The following is a 27,568-nucleotide window of genomic DNA, read 5'->3' as shown; positions in this document are numbered from 1 at the left end:
TGCTGTTCATAGACTTCAGCTCAGCGTTCAACACCATAATACCACAACAACTCATCTGTAAACTGGACAGACTGGGCCTCAGCACCTCCCTCTGCAACTGGCTGCTGGATTTCCTCAGCCAGAGGCCTCAAGCGGTGCGTGTGGGAAACAAGGTCTCAAACAGCATCACCCTGAGCACGGGGGCTCCACAAGGCTGTGTGCTCAGTCCTCTGCTCTTCACCCTGCTGACACATGACTGCACACCAACCTACAGCTCCAACCACATTGTGAAGTTTGCGGACGACACAACGCTGGTGGGGCTCATCACCAAGGGCGATGAGACCCACTACAGGAAAGAGGTTGAGCTCCTGACCACGTGGTGCAGAGACAACAACCTCCTGCTAAATGTTAGCAAGACCAAGGAGGTTATTGTCAACTTCCAGAGAGACCCCACCTGTCACCCCCCATTGACCATCGACGGCGCTGAGGTGGAGAGGGTGAGCAGCACCAAGTTCCTGGGGGTGCACATCAGTGAGGACCTCTCCTGGACCACCAACACAGCATCACTGGCCAAGAAAGCACAACAGCGCCTCTACTTCCTACGCAAACTCAAGCGGGCAAGTGCTCCACCACCCATCCTGACCACATTCTACAGAGGAACCATTGAAAGCATCCTTTCCAGCTGCATCACTGTGTGGGGCGGTAGCTGCACTGACTATAACAGGAAAGCTCTACAACGCATTGTGAGAACAGCTGAGAGGATAGTTGGTGTACCACTCCCCTCCCTGCAAGACATCTACACCACCCGCCTTACCCGCAAAGCCATCACAATTGTCAACGATGCAACCCACCCCGCGCACTGTCTGTTCAGCCTCCTGCCCTCTGGAAAAAGATACAGAAGTCTCCGCTCCCGCACTACCAGGCTCACCAACAGCTTCATCCACCAGGCTGTGAGACTGCTGAACTCTCTCCCCTCCCGGCTCCCAGCCAGCAGAAACACCAGACTGGCAGGAGTATAGGAAGACAGACTGGACCCCCCCCCCCCCCCCCCCCCCCCCCCCCCCCCCCCACACACACGACTACCTCTGCATTACAATTGCACACACCTGCTGCCTTATATTTTTTGTATTTTTAGTATTTTCTTTAGCACTATTTATATTATTTATATTACTATTACTGCTGCTACAGTCTTATGCTGCATTAGAACAAAAACACTTACCAACCACAACCTGGGACTACGTCAAGTGAACTAGTACACTACTTTCCAGGGCGCACTGTGGAACACTTTATTATATGTTATATGTTATGTGTAGGTCCTGTCTTGTTATATCCTGTATGTTACCTAAATGTTGTGCATCTGCACTTTATTGTTGTCTATGTCTACGCATGGGACAGTGTGAAACGTAATTTCAATTCCTTTGTATGGCAAGTACACCTGAAGAAATTGACAAATAAAACTGACTTTGACTTTGACTTTTATAGATATAAATTATATTTAGCTGCGTGTTTCACGTGTGCAACATAAACCACTAACCTGTTCTGATCCATACAGCCACGTCCGTCCTCTCTCTTCCTCCAGGTGATAAAGCATGGCAGTTATTGGTTCCATCTCTGGTGTTAAAGCATCAGAGAGCTCAGCCTCGGTCAGGTTTTCACTTAAACGACAGCTGTTCCTCCCTACAGACTCATTAGTGTACACTGTGGAGTCTGAGGGCACAACATGTGCTTAGCTTGCAAGAAGATAAGACATAAAGGCTCGATATGTAAGAGAAATGCAGAGATTTTGATTTCTCTCTTTTATCGTCATCCTTTAAACTGAATATATAAATAAACTCTCTTAAACCTTTTAATAAATGGATCTCAGGGTTCTTTCTGCTCGGTGTGCAGCAGAAGAAGGATCTGTTTGACAGAACAGCATGAAGGACAGTTTTAGAGTCACACAAAATGGGAAAGTCTCTTGGAGACATTTCCATGATCATCGGTTCAAACAGTTGTATATAAGTTATTCGGAGCACCGAGGAAGATCAGCCCTCGTGAGGCAGCAGGACCAGGTCACATCCCTGGGTGATCTCTCTGTGCTGTGTCTCTGATGCTTCCATCTTCAGCCTGTCCCTGCTTTTTGTTGACTATAGTTCTGCACTCAACGCCGTCGTTCCATAAACTGTCTACACACTGCGCCCCAGTCTGCCAGGATCGGTAACTTCAAACATGGGCACTCCACATATCTGAGCAGAGAGGAACATTTAACACCACACAGCGGGTTTCGAGGGGCCATCAGTGGCTGCATTTACGGAGGAGACTGAGGAGCTTCTACAGCTGCATGGTTGAGGCCGTCTTGACCAGCTGCATCACCGTGTGCTACGCTAACACCACTGCACCTGCACAGAGTGCTGAAGACTGCCAAAAACATCATTAGGACTCCACCGCCCTCTCTGCAGAGGATCTACCATCAGTCCACAGCTGCCTCCATCAAAGACCCCACCTACATGCTGACGTAGCATAGATTGGATAAATATGTACATTTGCCCTGCAGCTCAGATTCTTTTTATTTTATTTCTATCTTAGATTTATATTGTATTTCTTTTATTGCACTTAATGTAGTTCTTTATAATTGTTTCTGTTGTTTTTAAATTAGCATTTATTATAGTTATCAGTTTTATACATGCATTTTTCTGTTTGGCACCAAAAGAAGAATTTCATTCACGTTTCTTTATTGTGAATATGACAATAAAAAACCTGCACATAGCAAAGTGGATGGAATAATGAAATAGAAGGACTACCCTCAGACTGAGAGCGAGACGGGTGAAACAGGACAACGATCAGAGCTGGTTCTGGGATAAAGCAGGGTGAACACCAGGTCCGACCCAAAAAACAACTAATTCAAATGAACTGTCAAGAAGAGTGGCACAAACCCAGTTTTAATGAGGGTGCATGTAGATGACATTCATGCTCACCATGAGTGTATGTCAACTTCTGACAGCAGCTTCATATTCAAACATTATGTTGAGTTGTGTTTGCCGGGCCTGTTTCATGACGACCAGAATAGAAACCAGAGTTAAAGCAGTTTGATTCACAGTAGAGTTACAACATGAACATGCCGTCCTCTATCTGCTAAAAGCAGCACTTCTAAAAGTGACACATCAGTTTTACGGGGGAATTTCTCAGCTTTTGATTATTCAATGTGAAGATGCATGTGTAAAATTATTCATGTGCTGTACCTCTAAAGCCTAAAAAAACCATTACACTTAAAATAAATAGCTCTATTAAAAAAAGAACAACCGCACGTTTCACAAAAGTAGTTCTTGTGGCAGGATCCCAGATGATCTCCTCCGTTGTTTCTCCACAGGACCCAATCCATGCTCCAGGATGTCCTGTGATTTCATGTGTTTGCTCAACCCGACTGGTGCCAGGTGCACCTGTCCAGAGGGGAAGGTGCTGGTGAACGGCACCTGCAATGATGTCAACGTCTCAGGTATCTTAATATTACAATAACTGTTGACAATAATATTGACTTTGAATATATAACAATGAGCAGCTTTCTAAAGCGTCACTAAGATATATTTTCCATAACACACGATGTGTTTAGTGAACATGGCTGGTGATAGAAACTCGTCCTGCATGCAGTCTGAGGTTCTCACTTCTGTGCGTGTTGCTGTCTCACATTAGCTCCATAACGCTATTAAATATCATGTGACTGTGCACATGGCGCTGCAGTAAATGATACAGACTTTGCCGCTGTGAAGGTGAACTGTGCCGCCCCCCCTGTGAGAATGGAGGCCGCTGCTTAGCCAATGAGAAAGGAGACTGGAGGTGCTACTGCTGGCCTGACTTTTCAGGGGAGCGTTGTGAGGTCAACCACTGCACAGACTACTGCCTAAACGGAGGCACCTGCATGGGCTCGCCACTGGGTACGTCTGTGCTTTCAAAAACCGTTTACTGCATGATTCCTTTGGACGATTCACATGTTTGACGTGTTTCTATGAGTCGCTGCACGAAGAATAATTCATATGAACGTTTATGCTGCAGGATTCTTTATGTTCTTTGTTTACCAGTTTTGATTTAAACACACTGACCCCTGCTTGATGGCACGCAGACACATTTGTCTTCATTTAAAGTGATGCAGCTTCCTCTCTTCAGTTCAGATTCGGCTGCATTACAAAAGCCAGTTGAGCAGTTTTATCATTGATGCTGCTCTGAAAGGAGCCTCCAGCCTTTCATGTGAAGGTCTCCTTTGAGGAGCTCTCCTGAGATGTCAGCAGTGAAACTGAACCAGAACGTACAGACCTATTAAATAAGCTTTCCTGGTTTTAAAAGCCTTTGTATATCATTCCCACATCATAGTAGTTAAGTTGCTTTTTAAAAAAAGATACAGATAAAAAATGAAACATATTTATTGGCCTGATATAGAAAGGTGTGACAAAGGTGTAGCCTGATTACTCATTGCAGATCTTTATTCAAGTGGTTTAAATTCATTAAATATTTATTAATTACATGAATTTAATAACCTAACAGGAAATAAATGTTTTTACAAATACAGTATTTTTATTGTTTTCTTTTTGTTGTTTTCTTACAACTTAATGTGACTTAAGCAGATGGCGAAATAACTGCTGCTCATTAAAACTCTTTAAGAGATGAAGTAGTGAATATTACATTGTTTTGGGTCTTTCATGGTTAATATTGATGATCGGGTCTTGGACCCGTTTATTTTCCTTTGCTGTGATTTTCCTTTTTTAGTGGGCAGAGTGTGCTGTATTTAACTGTGTGCTGTTTTACTGCATTGACCACACGTCTCATGCAAACCAAGCATCGCTCTAAATGACTGAGTGAAAAAAGAGGGATGGATTATTGTCAAACAGGATCTTTGGTGATAAAAAAGGAAACTCGTTCAGTTTGGAGGCTGGATTTATTCCCAGTCTCATCCTTAGAAACACAAGAAGGTGTCATTGAATTTCTGCCTTCACAGATTCGACTGGTTTACCAGGATGTTAATGGGACTTCTGGCAGCAGCACGTTTGAAACAAACCTGTGTCTCTGTGACATGAAAGTAAAGAACTTCATACTGTGTCAAATAAAAAAAAGCCAAGTAAATATATCATAACAGTTGTGGGTCATAGTTGTCTAAACACATTTGTGTAACTTGTACATGACTTTTTGTCTGCTCAGCGCTCGCTGCTTGTGTATGATCCAGCACAGTTACTGTCCGCTACGTTTATTTCTTTATTTCCTCCCCGTCAGGCTGGTTGGCTTCAGCCAGGTCTTTCCTTTATGATTCTCGACTGCTCTGATTATCCAAAACTTCTGCCTGAAGCCAAACATCCAAAGTGTAAAGTGTTTTCTTTAAAGTGATGTCAACTCAACGATTCCTGTTCCCGCCCATTAGCAGGAAAGTAGGGACATGGATGCAGTTAAAGGATGTAGTTTGGATAATTGCTACGACATGAAGATGACTCGAATCTGCAGTTCAGAAAGCACGGCTCAGTTTCTCTGACTGAAACAATTTGCATATTTTTTCTCGAGCCGTTGATAGAAATTTACTGCATAGAATTGTAAACAATCTTTTTTGAGATTTGATGTTCTGGGGCCTCCTTTTTCCATCTGTTCATGTGGCTGCACTCTCCTAGTTCTGGACATTCAAGAAACACAATCTGTGACCTGTTTGTTTACAGGAAAACATGTTATCATCAGTAAGCAGCTAGATTTTGTGTCATGGATTGTGCTGTCATGTTGGTGCTGATGCAGATAAAGTCTTTGAGTAGGATTGATAACCTTTAACCTCCTTTCTGTCCCTCTGCCCTCCAGTCTTCACTCCGTCTTCTAGTGTGTGTTCTTAAGGCAGAGTTTCTGTTTCCTGTTTTACTTGGTTAGTTGGGTTTCTCCTGTTTCTTGTTTCAGGTTATATTCCCTCTCTGTCTTATAGTCTTGAGTGTTTTCAGCTGTGCTGTGTTCCCCTTCTGTTTCTAACCACCAATGAATCCTCTGTATGAGTCCAGATTTCAAGTCAAGTGGCTTTATTGTCATTTCCACCATGTGCAGTGGTACAGCACACAGTGAAGCACCATGGTGCTACATATGACATTTAAGACAATCAACACAGGACTGCATGAAGTGCAAGTGTGCAAAAACTGCAAAAAACGAATGAAAAACAGTGAAACACCGAGCAGAACAGAACAATACAGATACAACAGAAAAGTGCAACAATGACAGTGGGCTGAACACTGTGCAAAAAGTAACTTGATGTATGAAGGTGTGTGTGTGTGTGTGTGTGTGTGTGTGTGTGTGTGTGTGTGTGTGTGTGTGTGTGAGAGACTTACGGTTCGGGGGAAGAAACTGTTCCTCAATCGGGCAGTGAGGGCCTGGATGCTCCGGTACTTCTTTCCAGAAGGCAGCTGGGTGAGGGGTGTGTGTGTGAGGGGTGTGTGGGGTCCTCCACAACGCTGGTGGCTTTGCGGATGGAGCAGGTGTGATGGAGGGAAGAGAAGCTCCAATGATCTTCTCAGCTGCTCAATATCCGTTGTAGGGTACGGCGATCTGATACAGTGCAGTTACCATACCAGACAGTGATGCAGCTGCTCAGGACGCTCTCAGTAGTCCCTCTGTAGAAGGTGGTGAGAATGGATGGAGGGAGATGGGCTTTCCTCAGCTTCCACAGGAGGTAGAGACACTGCTGGGCCTTGTTAGTTATGGAGCTGGTGTTGAGGGACCAGGAGAGGTTCTCCGCCAGGTGAACACCAAGGAATTTGGTGCTTTTAACGACCTCCACAGAGGATCCATCAATGTTAAGGGTTAGGGTTAGTGGACAGTGATCTCTCCGTGCTCTTCTGAACAATCATCTCCTTTGTTTTGTCCACATTCAGAGACAGGTTGTTGACTCTGCACCAGTCCATTAGCTGCTGCACCTCCTCTCTGTATGCTGACTCATCATTCTTGCAGATGAGACCCACCACAGTCGTGTCATCGGTGAACTTGATGATGTGTTTGAGGGGTGCAAAGGTTGAGCATAAAGTCAGTTTCTGTGCCACAAACACGGCTCTAATTTTGATGTGGCTCGACCAACACAGACCTGTGCTGGGGGAGGCAGGTTATAGATGCAGCTCGTTACTCTCGTCACAAATGAAAGCTGTAAAGTTACTAACGTTATGATGTTTTCTTTGGGTGAAGAAAAAACTGTATGCATGTTTTTGCTCTTAATTTGAAGTGTAGAAGGAAGCTGCCGAGTCTGTGTTTATACTCGTTTGGATGCTGGAACAAAAACACAAGAATACCTGTTCAATCAATACAGTTAATTACACTTTGATCTGCTGACAACACAAAGTGTTTCCACGTCTTCTTTATTAGGCTGTGAGACAGTAACTTTTAATCTTTAAGTAGAGCCAGTTTAGGGCTTCACAGCTATAATCTGCAGCCATAAACGGAGAAATAAACAGCAGTACTAAGACTGCACATAATGTTGAAATAATTAACTCTGTCTGATCGTCTGCTTTGCTCTTTGTTTCCTTTGTCACTTCCTGTGTTTCTGGTATCTGTGCTTCAACCTTTTTGTAGCATTTGGTATTTATTTTGTGCTTTTTGTTGTTTCCTGATTTTTTTCTTTTGGATCTGTTAAACATAAATTTTTTTTTCTGTACGTTTGTTATCAGCTTGTGAATAAAGTGTGCTTATTGTTTTTACTCATGTACCAGGAATTCCTCCAGTGTTCGTAAGCACTGAGCTGAGAAGTTCTTGTGGGTGCAGCTACTTAGAGAACATGACAGTAAAGATGTTCCTCATTTCTGATTGTCACCCTATCAGGAGAATTCACAGGTGTCTGCAGCCCACTGAGAAGCAGGTGAACTCATGCAGAGACACTTGCCTCTGTTTGCGTTGCTCTGCACAAATTAGCATCAGTCTGCATCTTTGGCACACCAAAACTTGATATTTGGTGTGAAGACACGATCAGGCTGGTGTCGCTATGAGAACAATCAGTGACACCTAATTTGACTAATGGGACACAACAAAATGTCATAAATTATGATTTGCTGGCATTGTTATGAAACAACAGTAAGAAGAAAATCCCTCTCAATATGGACATCAGTGAGGATATCATCAGCTGTTTTTGTTTTCCCAATGAAATCATCCTGATGCAGGGTGAATGATTAGGACAAGCAGACAACAGCGCCAAAATTAGAAACCACAGCATCAAAGCACTGCTGCAGGTTTGTGCAGCACAGATTTCATGCAGTGTTTACACTTAGTGTATTCTTGTCAATGATTCTCCTTTGTTTGTATTATTTTTTTATTACACTTAATAAATAAATAAATAAATAAATAAATAACTTACACAGTAATAAGAAATATCCCATAAATGTTCAACTAGGGATTTATTTCATTTTGTAAACGGTCTTAAATTACCCAGAATTCACAGTATGTAGTCAGGCTTGAGATGGTCAATGTCTAAAATGCTTGGTGCAGCAGATAAATGTAGACATCTATTCAATTCAGTTTTATTTATGTAGCACCGAATCACAACAGCCGTCACCTCAAGGTGCTACAATAAAACAGAGAAAACACTCAAATGACTGCATATGAAGTACTTGGCGAAAGTGGGAAGAAAAACTCCTTTTTAACAGGAAAATACTTTTATCAGAACCAGGCTCAGGGAGGGGCGGGCAGGTGTCTCCTGAATCCAAACTGGAAGCTGGTTCCACAGAAGAGGGGCCTGAAAACTGAAGGCTCTGCCTCCCATTCTACTTTTAAATACTCTAGGAACAACAAGTAAGCCTGCAGTGTGAGAGCGAAGTGCTCTAATAGGGTGATATGGTACTACAAGGTCATTAAGATAAGATGGGGCCTGATTATTTAAGACCTTGTATGTGAGGAGCAGGATTTTGAATTCTGGATTTAACAGGAAGCCAATGAAGGGAAGCCAATACAGGAGAAATCTGCTCTCTCTTTCTAGTCCCTGTCAGGACTCTTGCTGCAGCATTTTGGATTAGCTGAAGACTTTTCAGGGAGTTTTTAGGACTTCCTGATAATAATGAATTACAGTCGTCCAGCCTGGAAGTAATAAATGCATGAACTAGTTTTTCAGCATCACTCTGAGACAGGATATTTCTAATTTTAGAGATGTTGCACAAATGGAAGAAAGCAGTCTTACATATTTGTTTAATATGTGCGTTGAAGGACATGTCCTGGTCAAAAATGACTCCAAGGTTCCTCACAGTGTTACTGGAGGCCAAGGTAATGCCATCCAGAGTAAGAATCTGCTTAGATACCATATTTCTAAGATTTTCAGGGCCGAGTACAATAACCTCAGTTTGATCTGAATTAAGAAGCAGAAAGTTAGCAGCCATCCAGGTCTTTATGTCTTTAAGACATTCCTGCAGTTTAACTCATTGGTGTGTGTTACCTGGCTTCATGGACAGATAGAGCTGCGTGTCATCAGCATAGCAGTGACACGATTGCAAAAGTTGGACCAGGAAGTTTGAGCTCATTTCAGTGTTTACACTACCATGTTCCTATGGTAACAAGTGCATTGGTCATTTATAATAAGAAGAATAGGCAAGAAGAGTATTATTCACTTTGTGTTCCTGTAACATTTTAGTGATGTCTTTCATAAAAGTTTTCCCTAGTATTACTAAATAACAGCAGTGAAACAGTTTGATTTATGCATCCCATAATACGATAATGTTCAATATTCAAGAAACATAAGTAAGAAGTCTATAAAACTTACATTGCAGCTTGCTGACCCATCCAAAAACAGTTGGCATCAGTATTTGTGAAAACCTGAACTAATGTTCACTTTAGTTTTACAGAAATGAAGAGAACAGCTGAGCGCAGCAGGCAGTTCATAGCTGTGACGTTTTGGCTTCTCAGAAAGATTTAACCCCATCAGTTATTGAGTTATCAGATCCGAATGGAGAGATTGATTTCCTTTGGACGTTTCAAAGTCAGATTATTCCAGGCACAGAATTGTAGAGTGTGAAATTACCAAGTGGTGTAGTGTGACCTACATGGCGAGACCTGTATCCATGGCAACTTGGTTGTGTGCTGTGTAAGTAGTGTTCAATTGTTACCTTTTCTGAACACCTCTTGAACTTGTTTCCTGCTCTCGCCTGTCCGTTATAAAAACGGCAAGCATGATTGGACGGTTACTGTTTCAGATTACCCGCACAAGGAGGCAATTTTCAACACTCAGACGTCTGTAATTGTAAAAATAATCAGAACGTGCAGTACATGAGTTTCTGTACGGTCTGTGTGAAGATCGTTTCCAATCTGTGCTTTTTCTTTTACCCATGTGTGAGCTCTAGGATTGTAACAAAGTTTCACACCAAGGTATTTATACAATCTTTCTAACTGTGGCTGCTGGTCTGGGGTCAGCAGTCACTCAGACTCCATCACTTTGGGTTCTTACCTAACTTAGCATTAGCATGCTGTCTGTGCAGGTGCTAGTTGTGTTAGCAGCATGATGTGGTTGTTTCTGTCCTGGATGCAGTTTGCACTTCACCATCGTGTTCTCGCCTCTTTGTGCAATAAAAATAAAAGTAATGTTTATATCCACACTGTAGACTCCACCAGTGTTTCCTGCTCCGACTCACCAACTGAAATCGATAAGGAGAATCAATAGGCAAACAGGCTCACAATTCCAAGGAATTGAACTACTGGGAACCGTTTCACTAGAAAAAACTGTTCCCTACATGCATGGAAATACAGCATATGAGGCAGAAATAGATTTTGTACGATTTTAACAAGCGTGAAAGTCGATATTTGTTATCACCAGTTTTCTTGTGTTTTCTGATATATCTGTTTTGGGGCTTTTTAGACTTTATTGCATTAGGACAGTAGATAGAAGACAGGACGTAAGACCAACAGAAGTGGCCCAGAAAATGGCCCGAGGCCTTAACAGCATACAGGTTGTCTCTCCACCCAGTGAGCAAAACCAGCAGCCTGCTTTCTCGTAATGTCTGTGAGTTTTCTCCAGGAATCGTTCTCCAGGCTTCTTTCACTCCATTCAAATTCTTGAATTCATCATATGAGACCTGTTGCTGTTAGTATTCAGTCCAGTTCTTACTTCTGTTGCCATACCTCAGATTTTTCTGCCTGTTTCCCTTCATTAAGAATAGCTGACAGCCGCTCTTCCATTGTGAACAAATTATGTTTTTCTGATGCTGCTGGTAACACAGTGCCCGTGCTATGTTGTCCGGCTCACACCGTAACCCTGTAATGCCCTTTGTATCATATTTGCTACATGAGTTTCTGACTCATCAACATGATCAGTACTTGCCATCATTTCAAAGTGTTATGAACAAAACTCTTTTTTTGGTCTAAAATTAACATTGTTGTTAACAGAAAGTTGCCAAAAACACTCAGTGTATTAAATGTGAAACAAAACTATATAATAAATATATAATAAAAAGATATCAAAAACAACATGATACAGCAAAAAAAGGGGGATTTTGTTATAAAGGTTCATAAACATCTCAGTTCCAAAAATCTGAATTTTCTGGCTATTTTGTGATGTGTTGGCTCCCACAGGGTTCAGTTATTTATCTTCTTTATCTTCAGTTCAGCAAATAAACCAAAGAAAATAAACCTTTGAAAATCATCAGCTACAGGGATGTGACTGAAAATGAGTAAAATTATTACTCACGATGACTTGAAAAAAGTTAATAAAGTGTCTCTATATAAAGAATATTAAAAGAATAATTTCTTTCTCTATAAAGAAATTAGGCGAGGCTCAATACTTTTGCACAGTCCTATATATATCCATATAAATATGAAGTGCATCTGTGTAGGTCTGTTTTCAGGTGTGTTTACAGCGCGTGGATGCATCATGTTTGTGCACAGCAGTTTTGGCTCATGGCTCTGTGGAACAAACTAAAGCAGTTCTGTGACGGATTAATTCATCAGTTCGTTGCTGATTTCCATCTTCCCCTGCTCTAATAATCTTTTATGCTCATATTTCTTTTCAGGAAAGCCCACGTGCCGCTGTCCTGTCGGATTCTCAGGGCCTTTTTGTGAGAAAAGGATTTGTGACAATTACTGTTTAAATGGGGGAACGTGCGACGTCACTCAGGGGAACCAGCCGGTGTGCCGCTGTATGGCCGAGTATACCGGGGACCGCTGTCTTTATCGTGAGTCCTGTTGGCAGCAAACAAACACAAACAGTCATTGATGTTCCCCTGGCTGCCTGTGACTGCCAGTAGCACCTAATCAAAAGAAAATCATCGATTTGAATTCAGTTATGTCACATAAAATCCACAGAACAAAGCGTTTGAGAGTTCCCACTCTGAGCGAGAGACAAAAGCAGTCCCCTCAAAGTCTCTTCTTTCCAAAAACACCACATTTGCTTCAATTTGCAGATAAACAAAAATCAAAATTCTACCATCAAACAACCTTTGGGTGTTTCTGCACCGGGGTGATAATGTATTTTCTTTTGCTGCGCTTTGACATAATGGGTTGCGGGGAAACAATTTCATCTGCACATCATTAGTTTTTCCCACTGTTGCTTGCCCAAAGGGTGATATGTTTTCATCTGTGGCTAAGATATCATTTGATGTGGATAATTAAGTCCCATTAAAGCCATGTACTGTTCTAATCAAATCAGCTTAGACTATGTTTCTACATTATCCCCTCTCTCTGTTTATCTCTGCAAACCTAAAACAGACATTTGTCATCACTACTGCGTGAACTCCAAGGCCTGCACTTTATCCAGCAGCGGCTACGTGGAGTGTGTGTGTCCTGCCAGGTTTGAAGGGAACAAGTGCGAGATGGACAAGTGTCTCCGATGCCACGGAGCTCCTTGCCTCATTAACGAGGAGACGGGAGAAGTGGTTTGCAAGTGAGCACTCCGTATTTACTCGCCACTCTTGTCCATCATCCCTTTGGCTGTGAGGCTTCATAGTTGATTTTTATTCATGGAAAAAACAAGTTAAACAGTATATTGTTCATTCAGGGCTCAGTTGCTTCACCCACAGGCTGCCGGCGGGAAGAATTGATTTAATTAAATCAATAATTTAAGGCCACGTACCCTGTAGCGTTTTAGGTTTGGTCATGTCAGTGAATTTGAAGCTGGCTGAACTCTCTGCTTCTTGTAAGTATAGTTTTCTGGTTGTAACTAGAATCCATTATTTCTTCACCCTCTAGCTGCACAAATGGCAGAATAGCACCAAGCTGTCAGCTGTGTGACGGATATTGCTACAATGGAGGTACCTGCCACCTGGACCCTGACACCAACCTGCCTTTCTGTCAGTAAGTTCCTGCCTAATGGGTGAAAGTAAGGAAAAACTCAATGTTCTCCACTGTTATTCACACTCACATCACTGTTTCGATTCAGGCGTCGCCTCTGTGCCCTAGAAAGCCCGGCTTTAAAAACTGAAAGTCGTCGCGGGTACCATTCCCCTGCTTCGAGAACAGCGCGAGATAGATGTCTTCCTTTGGAAAGAAATCCTTAAGTTGAAGGTTTGATGTCACTATGTGGAGGCCATGAAACAGCAGGGGGCCGAGTGCCAGTACAGCATCCTGTGCTGTGTGACACCTCGCTGTGGCTTAAGGTTTTAGGAAGATAAAAATGGTTTCAGACTCCTTCAAAGCCAGCTATTCTCAACATATCACACTTTTCCAGCTGAGAGCTGATGTCAGGCCTCTGTGGCTCTCTTCAGTCAGAGGGTTTAGAAGTTTCTCAGTAGTTCAGCGTGCCACGAAGCTCGAAAAATTGCACGAGACAAAAGCTTGACTGGCACACGTGAAGAAGTCGCCGTGAAAGGCTACTGAGAGGGCTCCCTGTAAATGAATACCTCCTCCACTATAATCACACGCAGTGCTGTGTTAAAACTCTGTCCAAGGAGGAAATTGGAAATCCATTTCAAAGGCCAACTCTCAATTTTTTTAAATGCCCATTGTCCACTGTAGTTAAATTGAAATTTGCAGGCGCCGCTCACAGATTCCAGGGGATGGAATCAATTTCTATGCAAATGATTCCATCTTATTCGATGAGGTTAACAGATCCTGATAATGCGGTTTATTATTTGCTGCAAGATGAGAGATTATGTGAGATGATGGATACGTCGGCGTCAAGAAATCATAATGTTTGACCTTAATACTCTGAGTAAATGTATATTTCATCAAGCCTACCTAAAGAAGAAAGCTCAGCGGGCAGAGCTGCTACGGCTGGAATCATTCTTGCTTTAAAAACCTCAAATATACGAAGAGAATACCTCAACATTTCACTGCTGTCTAACAAAGTTCAAACATTCCTGTTAAGCAGCTATATACTGTGTGACTTTATGTTGTTGCTCTTTTCCTTTTTTGCACAAAAGCAAAGTTATTTTAGCATCTACAGTTAGAAATATCCATCGGTCAGCTGTGCAGTGGGGAAAGAATTATTTGATCCCTAAATTTGTACGTTTTTATCAAACAAAAAATCCAGAAAAAAACACACATTACATAAAAGGTATAAAAGAATTTGCATGTCAGTGATGGAAATAAATATTTGATCCCCAAGCAAAACATGACTTGGTCCTTCCTGCATGACATGACTCATTTTCATGCTGGAAACTCGTCCATGACCAGTTGTCAGTGTCCTGGCCGAGGGAAGGAGGTTCTTGTCCGAGATGTTACCTCTCCATTGGCCCCCTCAGTGAGGCAAAGTCATCCTGTACCCTATCAGAAAAACATCCCCAAAGCATAATGTTTCCACCTCTGCAAACACAGTGGGCTGAGTTGTTGCCAGTTTTGGTTTCATCTGACCACAGCACTTTCTTCCGAGCCTTCTCTGAATCATTTAGAAGTTCACAAATTTAAGACGGGCCTGTACGTGTGCCGTGGAGCTTTGGGCTGAACCCGCACCTTGCTGATCATCCTCATCCCATGATGCAAGCTCTCACATGGAGCTCCAGACTGAGGACATATTTATTTTTCTTCCCCTTCCAAATTATCGCAGCAGCCGTTGTCACCTTCTCACCAAGCTTCTCGCTGATGGTATCCTATTCCAGCCTTGTGCAGGTCTGCAGTCTTGGCGCTGGCGACCTTTGACACCCTTTGGTCTCACACGTGGTGGTGCAGAGGTTGGACCGGAACACTTGATTGAATTGATTAATTGATTATGGCACATGATCACACAGCCAGTCTGTGAGAGCCAGAATTCAGGTTGAAGTGGATCAGATACGTATTTCACTCAGTGACATGCAAATTCATTTAGTGCTTTTATATAATTTGCTTTTTTTGTGTTTCTAGTTCATTTTCAGTCTGAGAGATTGTTAATAAATTCAATAGAGAATCAAATCATTATTTCCCCTGTAAGCTGTCATTTATATTGTTTAATAAAACTAAATGTGTTTTCTGGTCTTTTGCTTATTAGATGCATTTATGTGGATGCAAACAACCATCATGTTGGGGCCCAAAGTTCTTGTTTAACAGTTTTAGTAATCTGCAGCAGGCCCCACAGGTGTCCCCCTCACGTGCTGAGCAGGGACGTTTGTTGATCTGTTTTGCTAATTTGCAGACGTCGCACTGTCTTGTTGCATCTTAGGACTTGAGCTGCTAACAGGGTTTAGCGTTCTGTCGCCACTCATGAGGCAGCCGACAGTTGAACAGTTCTTGGGCCCTTTTGTCACTCCAAACACATGTTTTGCAGCTGCACGTCAGGGTTCAAGAACCAACGTTGTGATGAGCTGGCCAACCCCTGCGATTACTTCTGTCAGAATGAGGGGATGTGCACATTAACAGCTCTTAACAAACCACGCTGCAAGTAGGTCCCTCTCACCTCTCCAGCTGTATTCAGCGCCCACTCACCTCCTTTTGTACACAACCCACCCCCACTCCATTCGGCTTCATTTCAGCCTCAGTCCAGCACATAGGCCTCTCTGTGATGGTGCCTCCTTGTAGCAGCTTGTCATGTAATAAGTACTGGATATAGTAATGACTCATCGTAGATGGAAAATAATGCTACCCTGGTGGAATGACACAGAATACTATAATATTGTTTTATTAGAATATGTTACCACAACATGACTATATTTATGACTATTATTAGCACTAACATGTGTTGAATATGTTCGCTGCAGTAAGAAAGAAAACGTGTGACAGCCTTTTTGGGTCGAACACTAATTACAGCACTGGTCAGATGGCGTTTAGAGACATGTGCTTGTTTCTAAGGTTCAAAAACAGAATTTTGTAGAAATTCTGCTGAGTTTCTTCTAAGTAGTTACATGTGACAGTATTTCATTTTAACCTTTGATATTTAAACGACTTTAAAACAGGAAATAGTTTTTATTTTAAACCTGTTGCTATGCTCATTTTGTTACTTTAGGACAGCTAGCTGTAGCTCTCTTTCTGGCGTGCCAAGCTAAGCGGTAACAGTACAGGATGCTATTTATGCTACTGCTGCTTAAAGCCACATATGATTCTTATTTCTATAATAAGTGACAGAGATAGTAGCAGCACCAGCAGTCTTTCATGGTAGATAAAGATGTTGCTAATGTATATTAGCACTGCTACGTTGTATATAGACATGAATTGAAGGGGCACTTATTACATCACCGGCTGCTGCATAACGTTTGTTGCCTCTTACTGCCACCCATCTCATGCAGGCGTCACCTTGCACACATGAACCACGGGAAGGTTACAGCATAACACTGTGTGTGTGATGTGGGCATCAGTGCATTTGCAGCCTGTGCATGATGGCTAGCTAAGTACGTCCTGACCGGTCATTGCACATAATTTACTAGGCTGAACATGTCATCTTTAATCGGTGTTCATATTTAAGGCCTTTAACTTTTACAACTTAGCCGGGTTTCTTTGTTGAAGGGACTCAGTTCCATCCTGGTTTTTGCTTCTCAAAGGCGGGAAAATAAAGACCCAGGTTACGCCCGATGTCCTAATAAAGTTGTTGTCAAAGCCTGATGTTCTGATTCTGCAAGTGCATGTTATTTAGGATAGTTTCATCCTATCATCACCCTGCCGCCCCCACCAGATCACTCATGCTTTACATGCTTTAGCGTCAGCTAAATTAGATATCACCTCCTCTAACAAGGGTCATGCATCACGCCCATCGGATCCCATTGGAACACAAATGAGATGACGACTTGTTGTCATCCTTTGATCTTTCCTGTTTTTTGTTAATCCACTGAATATTCAACACGTCAGTTCACATTAAGCTCTTTACCAACACAACATGTATGTGCTTAGTGCTCTCTCTCCAGGTGGTGTTTTGTTTGTGTTGAATCAAAGCCGTATGCCGTATGTGTAAGCCACAGTCACATCATATCGTAGATCATTTCGCAAAGTTGTTTTCTCAGCAGCCTCTCTGCAGCCAAAGTATGCTAATGATAGTTTATTTATATTCTCTTTTGACCTCCTTCAGATGTTCAGCCAATTGGGCAGGAACGCAGTGCGAGAGACCCGCCCCTAAAAGCAGCAGATCAGACAATATGAGCGGAGGTGAGGACTGGGAATGTCAAGAAGCCTTAAAATTTCCTGTTTGAATACCTGCATGTGTCACTGGTTCACTGACCTTATTGCATTTCAGTGGAGCGATAACTCGTACATCTGAACATCAACAGATTGGCATCGAACTACCGAACTCCTACCAACCTCTGCGGTTTGCATCATTTGAGCACAAAGGGCTCTGCTCAGCGGGGTTTCCTTGTTTGAATTAGAGGGGCTGCAGCTGCCAGCCCGTCAGGGTTCAGTAATATGACTCCTCTGTCTTCAACTTAGATTTAAGATTTAAAAAAATATATATTCTGAAGTCGTGCATGTCAGTGTAAAATGTCTTACATTTCTAAATGTGAATGTGCAGCCTGCCTGTGCTGGACGTATGTAAATGGAGTGAAATGTGCAAACAGCGAAGCCCTGTGAAGTGAAAACGCTGTTATTTAAAGTGGCTCTGTTCACGCCGCGGTCAGCCCCTTTGATGGTCGCTCATCACGTCACACCGCCTTTCCTCTCTCTGTTCCCCAGGGAGCATCGCTATCATTGTGCCTCTGGTCCTGCTGGTCATCTTGATTGTGATGGTGGTAGCAGGTGTTTATATCTGCCGACGGAGGCAAAGGTACGTCAATAAAGAAATACAAATATTTAAGAAAAAGAAGCTTCTAAGCAGTAACAGATGAGAGCTCCAGCATCGCAGAGCTTTGAAGATGAATGGATGCCTTTGCTTTATGAGTGAAAAGTTTGCTTTCAGTAGGAGATCTGAACTCTGAGCCTGTGATAATAATCCATCGTTCATGGCTATTTAACAAAGTGATATGCTCCAAGTATGCCCAGTAGCATCGTGTAGCAGCACACTGACAGCATGTTGTGTGTCGTGTTAATGATGACGGGCTCTGCACGACTCAGGGGCAAACGTGTGCAGAGGCAGCCCATGACCAACGGAGGGATAAACGTGGAAATTGGGAACCCGTCATACAACATGTATGAAGTGGACCACGACAACCATGCTGATGCAGGCAGCCTGCTGCGCCCAAACTTCACACTTGACCCTCATAAGGTGGGTGTGTGTGTGTGTCACGTGTGCTCATTGAACAACACGTCATTCCTGTTTTAATAGGATGGAATTCAGTGTTTGACTTTATCGAGTCAAACATCTCTGCAGTAAAAGTTGATGAGGAACTTTCAGTGGGGCTTAACACATGCAGCTGAATCTGTTTGTATGTTCTCAGATACAAATGTCAAAGTAATTACATTTAGCTACATACCGGTACTCATTTAAAGTGAGTGGATTCATTTTCAGTTTTCATCTCATATTTGATTCAATGTAACTTTTGTTGGGCAGCGTCTGCAGGACTCTGCTGCATTAAATGCTGAAAACTTAATAATTTCTCTCTAAACTATTTTTGCACATATAAAACTTACTGCACGTGTGTTCCAACTAAATAAAGTTTATACAACCTTAACAAATTTGTACCATTTGATCTCCTATAAGTTGAATTTACAGTACAGCAGATGCTGGCTCCTTTTCATCAGGATATGTAGAGGATAAATCTTAATGGTCATCACTATATTATTTTTATATACAGTTACATAGATTGTCTATGAAATACATGTGGCCCAGCTGTAAGAAGGTCGACCAGGAGTCTCCTAATGTGAAACTCGTCTTACTGTCTAGCCTCCTACTCAGAGACTCTGTCGTTATAGCGCTCTTCATCAAGAACTTCAAGGTCCTTTGAGCTCTACCTTGATGTCTGCAGTGAGAACACTGAGCCAGTTTTTTATAGCCAGCTGAAAACTAGGAGTTATTAGTGTGTCGTAAAGCATTGTGCACTTTTCATGGGAGGATGAAGTGAAGTTGCAAAGAGCGAGAACTGACAGACAGAAGCAGTTTGCGTAACAAACTAATGACTGTTTCTTGGCTATTTTATTGTAAAATATTTGCATAATGTTGTTTTAATTTGCCATATGTGTATATCCCTTACTACCACATCCTTGTTAATACTGCAGTGTTTTAAAAGCGATGAGAAAATCTGCTCAAGTTTAGACCTTGATTGATGCCAGTCCTTATCACACTTGCTAATTATTAGCCTTGATGCTGCAGCACCACTATGTCGTCTTTAATTGAAGGGTAGAGCAAGGACAACAGTTCAAATGTGTCTTTCAGATTGGAAAATAATTCAGTGCTGTGTTCTCTGCATCTGGCCCGGCAGCTGCTGGGATGTGATATTTAGAATTGAGATGCATCCGGTGGAATTACATTAAGCTTTGCAGAGATTTTACAATCTCTCTGGCTTGGGCTCAAAAATATACAGATGCCATGAACCTGGAGGAGGACGTCTGTCTGTCTGGTGATTTATTCTGTTTAGAGCGCTCCACCCCACACCAACTCCCAGCATATCAAATGAATCATAACACCTTCACAGATGCAGTTATGTAGCTCACCTGCTGCAAGTTCAAGCCTAATGCTATCACTTCTTAAGCTGCCAACTTTGACATCTGCTATTGTGAGTCCAGTCTGCCTGGTTCTTTCTGTTTTTTTAACCGAGACCTGCTGGTGTGAATGTAAACCAGCCTCCATACGTCCAGCTCTCGTGGTACTTGCTAATTTGTTAATTCAGTGCAGTTTTAAAACCCGTATTTGGACTGTGAGAGTTCTTCTTTATTTATATGGCATGGTGCTTGTTTTGTTGCAGGGCTGGTGTGTAAAATCCACCGACCCTCACACCTTGGGCATGAATTCTGTGCCCAAGGAGGTCATCCCTGGACAGGTGAGTGTTACACACTTTATTTTTTACTCTGAAGAAGAAGAAAAAAGATCCATTTTTATATAAATTCACTCCGAGGAAGCTTTGTGTGTTTTGTGTAGCTACATTTTAGTTACATTCTGCTATTTTTAAGTACTGTGTAAAACAAAAATCATGCTAATGTTGACATCTGATATATACTTGCTCCCTTTATCATTTTGTGACATTGGTTTGTTTTACAGTCTCACTCTTGTTTGCTAACCCAGTCCAAAAACCACCAAACTTTCCTTAAAGTTCCAATAATCAACTTTTTATTAAAAAATGTTTCCCAAATCCACGACAATTGGCACCAAGTTCAGTTCTGTTGTTCATTTTGCTAATATTTGTGGGACTGTGAAAAGTTTGCAAACTTTATTGGTTTCACTGAGATGCAGCCGCCATCTGTTTCCAGCAAACCTCCTCTGATGGAACATCGGTTAAACAATCTGCTAGCTGCTAACAGAGCGCAGATCCATCTAAATGGATTCAAATTGGATCAAAACGCAGCCAACAAGACAGAGGAAATTGTACATGAATTTAAATTAGCCCAGGTTTCATTAAAGCTGATGTAAGTGATAGTTTGTATGAGGTGAATCTGACATGAAGACTTTCTTGATTGCTTCCAAGCGACCAACAAAAACACTCATCCACAACATCTATTAAAATGCAACCTCGAGACTCCTACTGTTGTAAAATATTTGTTCATTCTGTAAATTAACATTTCTACTTTGCATCTCTTTCCCTGCCTGTTTAGCCCATGAACTACTCCAATCCAGTGTATGCAAAGATCTACATCGACGGGCAAAACTGCCGGAAGCCAGTCATCAGTATCGATGAGAGGAGAGAGCTACTCCCAAAGAAACTCGAGGGGACAATTCATGAAACCGCCGCATAGCCTAACTTTACACTTTGTACTTCTTTTTTTACCACAGTGTATAATATGAAGGAGGAAACAAGATTTTTCTATTTCCTATGAGGCTCTTAGGTTTTACTGGTTTAGCATCAGCATAATGTCCTCGTCGCTGTGCTGAAGAATTTTCCACTTATGGTTTGCTTTCTGTTTGTCAGAGATCAGTTATACAGCGCTGTCAGTATACCGTATGACACTGAAGTAAAGCTGCTGATTTGCAAAAACTTTATTAACACCTGAAGCCACACTTGTGCACAGTTGAAACCTTAAAATGCAGTGCTAGAATTTGTACCCATACCTGTTTGTAGTTCTAGAGGAATACGGTTTCGCTTTGCGGAGACGATGAGGGGAAGGGCCGGCTCATTTTATCTGGAAAAAAAAGTATGTATAGTAGAGAAGAGTTGCGTGGGTTTTTCTGTTTTTGTTATTTCATGTGACATGTGGACCGGAGAGCTTCACAAACGACAAGTGGAGCTTGATTCCTTTTATTTGCATCTCTGTACCTGACAGCTCTGCTCCGGCAGTCCCTCTGGACACAATAATATCAACACAATCGTTTCTCACACATTATCTCCCGTCTTTCTCATTTCCACAGATTTCAATCTTCAGTCGCCCTGTTTCAGCAGTAATATGACGTACAAACGTATCTTTCACTGAAAGATATTGAAGCCCACCCTGAATGTTTTCCGATCAGATTCCCCGATCCCGTACTGTACGCTGGAAAGACAGAATATCATATTTTTCTAGGTCTCATATATCAACAAACGGATTAAAGATGGAGAGAAGAAAGAGATTTACCACAGCTACAAAAACAGTTACTAAGAGTTATTATAAAACACATCTGTTACTTCAGAAAAGGAAGATGATAAATATAAGAAATTTTATAATTTTGTATTTGATTTGTATGTTGTTTGGCTGCTTGTATTTTGAAGAAATGTATTAAATGTAAGTAATTTTTATATAAAATGTAAATCGATATTGAATAAAGGGGGCTTATTTCCACTTTGTTTCTCTTGATCCTCCAAAATGAGTTCTATGATTGTTATATGATGTCGAATAATAGTATGTGTGCACTTCTATGAGGCTATTCAACCAATGATCAAACTGTCAGTTGTTACACATGACTGCTGACCCGACAAGTCACTCAGCAGCGTGAGGTCTTTTACCTGCTGCGCAGAGGAAGGAGGCTGATGGAAGATTATTGCCCTCCCTGTGAGTACAGGAAGGCCGGCACTATTCATTACCTGGAGGCGGGGGCGCGGTGTCCATGCCACCTGCTGAATGATAATTCAGTCTCCTTTCACTTTACTTACAGCGGCTCTGTCTCCACACATTTCACCTCCATTCTCACCATAGCAACCAGAGGAGGCAACGGCACTCCTGCCCTTTCTCCATCTGCTGTGCCATCGGCGGGATCTGCCAGCACGCCCAGCTCACCGCGTTTTGATGACGGTACAAATAGATGCCGCGGTTTCCAGCTTCCCTAATTGGCCTGCGCGCTTTGTTTCGCTGAGACATCCGCTGTGATAACACAGGTTTTCATGCTTTGCTGAGAGCTTGCAACACAAAGTCTCTCAAACACACTCAGCACCGCGGCGTGGAAATAGTCAGAGTAATGTGGAGAAAATGTGGCTGTGACTGGCCTTTCTCTGCCAGCGCGGTTTTCTATAGAACATTTACCAATAGAGCTGCAATGATGAAGAACGTATTTCAAATGTTCAGCTTTTATGACTGCGGCCTTTAGAAGGTCGAGGTCGTTTCCAAGGTCGAGCACGAACAACGCCACGTGACTGTATACGGGTCTTTGATTAAAGCAAAAATAAGCCTGTAGCCCAGGAGCATCGCTGTCACAGAGCAGGAAATAAGTTTGAATCTGTTCGACATAAATGAATCGGCCTTCTCAATGAACCCTCGTGTTGTTAAACAGTTTCTAATCAAAAATGACTCCTCAAAGATACATTATCAGTATTATCATTGACTTAAGCTCTTGTGAACATTACAGTTCTTTAAACTTCTGTTTGTTATTTATGGCCCGTATGTCTCACTAATCTCATAAGCATTGAATTTGAGTTTAAAAAAAAGAAGCACAATTTCTATTTTGACTGTAAGAAATAATCCAATGAAACACTGTGTGTCCTGTTTATCACAGACTACTACCATGAACATTTGCTTTGAAACCATTTCAAACATATAAACACACAAAGTTGTTTCCAGTCAGAATTTGTTTTTATGGAGGAAATTAGTCCCACTTCCTTCTGACACAGCTCCTCACCAAGACCACAGGAGATGAAGAAATTATCATCTTATGTCCCTTGAGACCTCTGAGACATACTCCACTTGGTTATTTTCCGGTGTCCCAATATACACCTGCATGTTCCAGGGACAACTAGTCCTGGCATCACATGTTGCCCATATCTTTATGCTATATTTAGGCTGCTTGCTTGACATATACTGTTTGTCCCCTAAAGCCACCAGGCACTCATTCACCATGACGTTTGGATATGGGCGAGTGGCTGGCGCTCTACACACTCGTCCCAAACTTCTCTGATCGCTGCCGGTTTGTCTTGTTGATGTCAGCCTGGGCTTGTATCACGGTTCTCAAAGTAAATCACCCGTAACAACATTTACAGTCAAATTTCTGGAGTGACACGATGGCCTGAAAAACTTTCCAACTAGACTCTCCATCCCATAAAGTGCTGGTAAATTCATTTCTGGATCTCTCGACTGCTCAAGATCAAAAGATTCACGTATGCTTCGAAGTCTTTCTGGGTTAGCTCCCTTCAGACATCTTTTTAGAATAGAATAGAATAGAATTCAACTTTATTGTCATTGCACATGTACAAGTACAAGGCAACGAAATGCAGTTTGCATCCATCCAGAAGTGCTTTGGTCATGATATAGATATATTACAGAAATGGGTCTATTATAGGTATGAGGGTACAAAATATGCATCTAGTATGGGTATGCTATAATGTACACAGTATGAAGGTATGTTATGAATATGCTATAACTATAAGTATGTACAGGCTGTAGTGGGTATACAAGCTATGTACAGGCTATGCAGGGCAGTTTTAACAACCCTCTGCAACGCCTTCCGGTCCGAGGCAGAGCAGTTCCCGTACCAGACTGTTATACTGGGGTCTGTTTCTCTCCAAGCTGGTCAAGTTTACCACTGTGGTCTGATGGAAAGAGTTCAAAGCAGGATTTAATGTCATCGATCCAGGATGCTCTGCGGTCGTCCTGATGACAGTTTGAGCTGAAAGCCTCGCTGACTTGAATGTGACTGCAGACTCAGCACAGCCATCATCTCCATCACTGGATTCTCCTCCTCATTCGTTTCATGGTCTGGATTGCACAGATTATATTCTGTGTCCTCTTCAGTTCCTGACCTCTCCATCAAATCCATCCTCAGTGTCAGTTTCCTGGTCTGTCTCCTCCTCCTCCCTAAGAGCAAACCTGCCACACAGTGACCTGTGAGCAAGGCCTCAAAGAAGCATTACACACCAAAGCTACAAGAAAGTTTGAAACAATGTTGCCACTGTCTGTGAGAACTACCAGCACAGGAGTTCCAAACGCTAACAGATTAGTTTTTAACAGGATGCCAGCTGCTATCATCAAGAGCTAGGAAATCTCTGCGTGTCTGCAAATGTCTGTGTGTCTGCAAACTATTTTAGAATATCAAGAGCTCAAGCAAACAATGTACTGTACTGCATCATGTACTGCCACACTACTAATGTAGTAGTGTGGCAAAGACCACCAGAAGTATATGTAAGGTATCCTACATGATCAGTTAGTCATGTTTTACTCATGGATATGAAACCTATTAAATACAAGGTCAGAGACAGGAGAGCAATGTACAACTACACCCATGGATTCATGAAACCATACACCTATTGGACACTTTATTAGGAACACCTTGCTATTACCTTCAGAACTGCCTTAATTCTTCATGGCTCAGATTGAAGCTGCTGAAACATTTTGGCGCGTAGCAACATGACATCATCACACAGTTGCTGCAGGTTTTTTGGCTCCACGTGGTGACTGTGGAGGAGCTACAGTGGTGTAGATCATTCACAGAAGAAGGTACACATCCCATCATAAAGGGATGGAGATAGTCAGCAACAATACTCAGGTAGGGTGTGGTGCTTAAACAATGGTCAGTGGTACTAAGGGACCCAAGGTGTGCCAAGAACACACCCTGACACCATCACACCAGCAGCAGCAGCCAGAACCGCTGATACAAGGCAGAATGGATCCATCATCCATCCATCAGATAACTGCTGCTCACTGGATATTTCTCTTTTTTTGGACCATTCTCTGTAAACCACAGAGATGGTTGTGTGGGAAAATCCCAGCAGTTTCTGAAATACTCAGCCATCAACAAACATGCCACTTTCACTGTCACTTAAATTCTGTTTCTTCCTCATTCTGATGTTTGGCTTCAAGCTCAGGAGGCGGTCTTCACTGTGTCTACATGCCTACATGTGTTGGGTTACTGCCATGTGACTGGATGATTAGATATTTGCATTAAGAGTAGTTGAACAGGTGTACCTGATAATCTAATGAGTTTATGAGCACGTGAGATTACAGTGATGTTAGGGCTAACTCAGAAGGTTAAAGTATGCACCTCCTATCATGACAATAAGACTTTATAGATTATATTTGATTCGTCTGCATCTAATCACACATGATTAGTGTTTGCTGTTGTTGTTGTGTTCATTTTACAGGCTGTGATAACAGATAATCTGGCATTTTGGGAACTGCTTATTTTAAATGATCACATTTTATTCATTTATGTTCTTTATAAAATTACTGCAAAGTACCGGAGGTGAAATCATTACGTTATTTATCAGAAATTCATGCAATAGTTGAACTAATCCTGATCCTGCAATATGACTACAGACCACATGGACCAGATGATACATCTCATATAAAAATGAGAAATTTAGGAGGAAGTTTAAAAAATGTCTTTGCATTTTCACCCTTAGTGTTGAATCCTCCCATTTTCAGCAGTGCATGAATTGTCCTTGTATTGTATTTATATCAAGCACCTCCAGAAATATTCAAATTATGGTGATTACTAAATTAATAAATGTGCAGTAAAAGCTGTAAGGTGGACTGTAACTGGAAATTAATGCATAACATTTAGATGTGAATAATAACTCCAGCCATACGCTGTAAAAAGACTTTGCTTTCAGCGTGTAATCTGGCATATTACACTGGGGTGTTATAAAGACGAGGAGAGCATTCACCCATTGATCTCGCATACGCGAGGCTTCAGCTGATGAAAAGCTCCAACTCACTGAGCGAGACGCTGCTGGGCCTCTCACTCAGCCCTCGAAGTGCATCAAAACAGGAGAAAAACAGGAATTTGAAAGAAAGAAAGCCCTAAACTAAGAGATGCCTGGCACTCCCCTCCCTTCACCTTGCCTATTGATTTTTTGTCTCTTTTCCACTTAGCAAGAGTCACCATTCTCCTGCATAAACATCAGAAAAACCCAGAGGGCTCATCTCTCGGACAGAATCAATAACAGCAGGAGTCGTATTCACGTTATAAACAACAAGTCCTGCATACTCATGCTACAGCCTGCACCACCAAAAGCTGCTTATTGCTCCACGTGCTGCAAGTAAGCGAGAAAGAGAGACTGAAACTGTAAGGGTAACAAAACAAGGACGAGTGAGCTGCTGGAAACAGCTGAAAACTTCCATCTGTACCGCTAATAACGTTTTAACAGCAGCTGCTTTCAGTTTGAACCGCTGACACAAACTTACAGAAGAAAAAATTCACAAGGGAGCATGACTGCATGTTCAGCTCAAGATTAGATAATACAGCACTGATATGAAGATATGAACGTGATCAATATGAAAATAAGAGTAAATAATAAGAGCATTCATCTTAGTGCTGGAGGCTGTGGATGACATGTAGGTTTGGAGTCACAGCAAAGACATAAGATGATATGTCTCCTCAGCAGGTGAGTTTGCTCGGCTGCTTTGCCATCCAAAGATCTCTGGTGCGTTCAGTAGCTCCCAAATATTCCCATGTTTTTCTACAGGCTGTTTACAAAAGAATGGATTTTTTTGTTGTTGTTGGTCAACAAACTGTCGGATTTACACACACTAAAGACATCTTGAAGTGGAGGAATGTTCTGCATCCTCACAAAACCTGACTAATGACCGGATTAAGACGGAGGAAATGAGGCTGTATTGTAATCCCCTTGGTGAAAGCTGCAGTTTCAATAAGCCTGGCAAATAAATCTGTGGGAGGGTCCACTCTTTCCTTCGTAGCTTTTCTGACTATGTAACACTCCTGCTCTCGGTCCTTGATTATAGCAGCGTGTGGCACAAAGGGCCACATGCTGATCGTGTACTGCACATTTTAATGCTTTAATCCTGACACTGTGACACCTGTATTGGCTTTATAACACTTCTAAAAACTTTTAAGCTTTTCAGAGAACAGAAGAAAAGTGACAAAAGGTAAAGTGAACTT

At 42.1% G+C, this 27,568-nt stretch overlaps 1 protein-coding gene across 8 annotated transcripts in view; it reads left to right on the top strand.

Moving 5' to 3' along the window:
- Positions 1–22,067, top strand: part of lrp1bb (low density lipoprotein receptor-related protein 1Bb) — a 260,158-nt gene extending 238,091 nt beyond the window's left edge. For 6 of the 8 annotated variants that reach the window (XM_063499991.1, XM_063499988.1, XM_063499985.1 and 3 more), the window contains 11 exons: positions 3,326–3,451; positions 3,723–3,887; positions 11,928–12,089; positions 12,622–12,796; positions 13,102–13,206; positions 15,590–15,703; positions 17,318–17,394; positions 17,917–18,007; positions 18,295–18,445; positions 20,082–20,156; positions 20,926–22,067. In XM_063499991.1, coding sequence (XP_063356061.1) covers positions 3,326–3,451; positions 3,723–3,887; positions 11,928–12,089; positions 12,622–12,796; positions 13,102–13,206; positions 15,590–15,703; positions 17,318–17,394; positions 17,917–18,007; positions 18,295–18,445; positions 20,082–20,156; positions 20,926–21,066 — 1,382 coding nt within the window. In that variant the 3' untranslated portion in view covers positions 21,067–22,067. The remainder of the gene's footprint in view (positions 1–3,325; positions 3,452–3,722; positions 3,888–11,927; positions 12,090–12,621; positions 12,797–13,101; positions 13,207–15,589; positions 15,704–17,317; positions 17,395–17,916; positions 18,008–18,294; positions 18,446–20,081; positions 20,157–20,925) is intronic. The other 2 variants (XM_063499992.1, XM_063499990.1) reach the window with 1 other exon arrangement.
- The last annotated feature ends 5,501 nt before the right edge of the window (positions 22,068–27,568 follow it).

Source organism: Pelmatolapia mariae, linkage group LG16_19 (assembly GCF_036321145.2).
Source record: "Pelmatolapia mariae isolate MD_Pm_ZW linkage group LG16_19, Pm_UMD_F_2, whole genome shotgun sequence".
Taxonomy (NCBI): Eukaryota; Metazoa; Chordata; class Actinopteri; order Cichliformes; family Cichlidae; genus Pelmatolapia; species Pelmatolapia mariae.
This window is presented reverse-complemented; position numbering and strand designations above follow the sequence as displayed.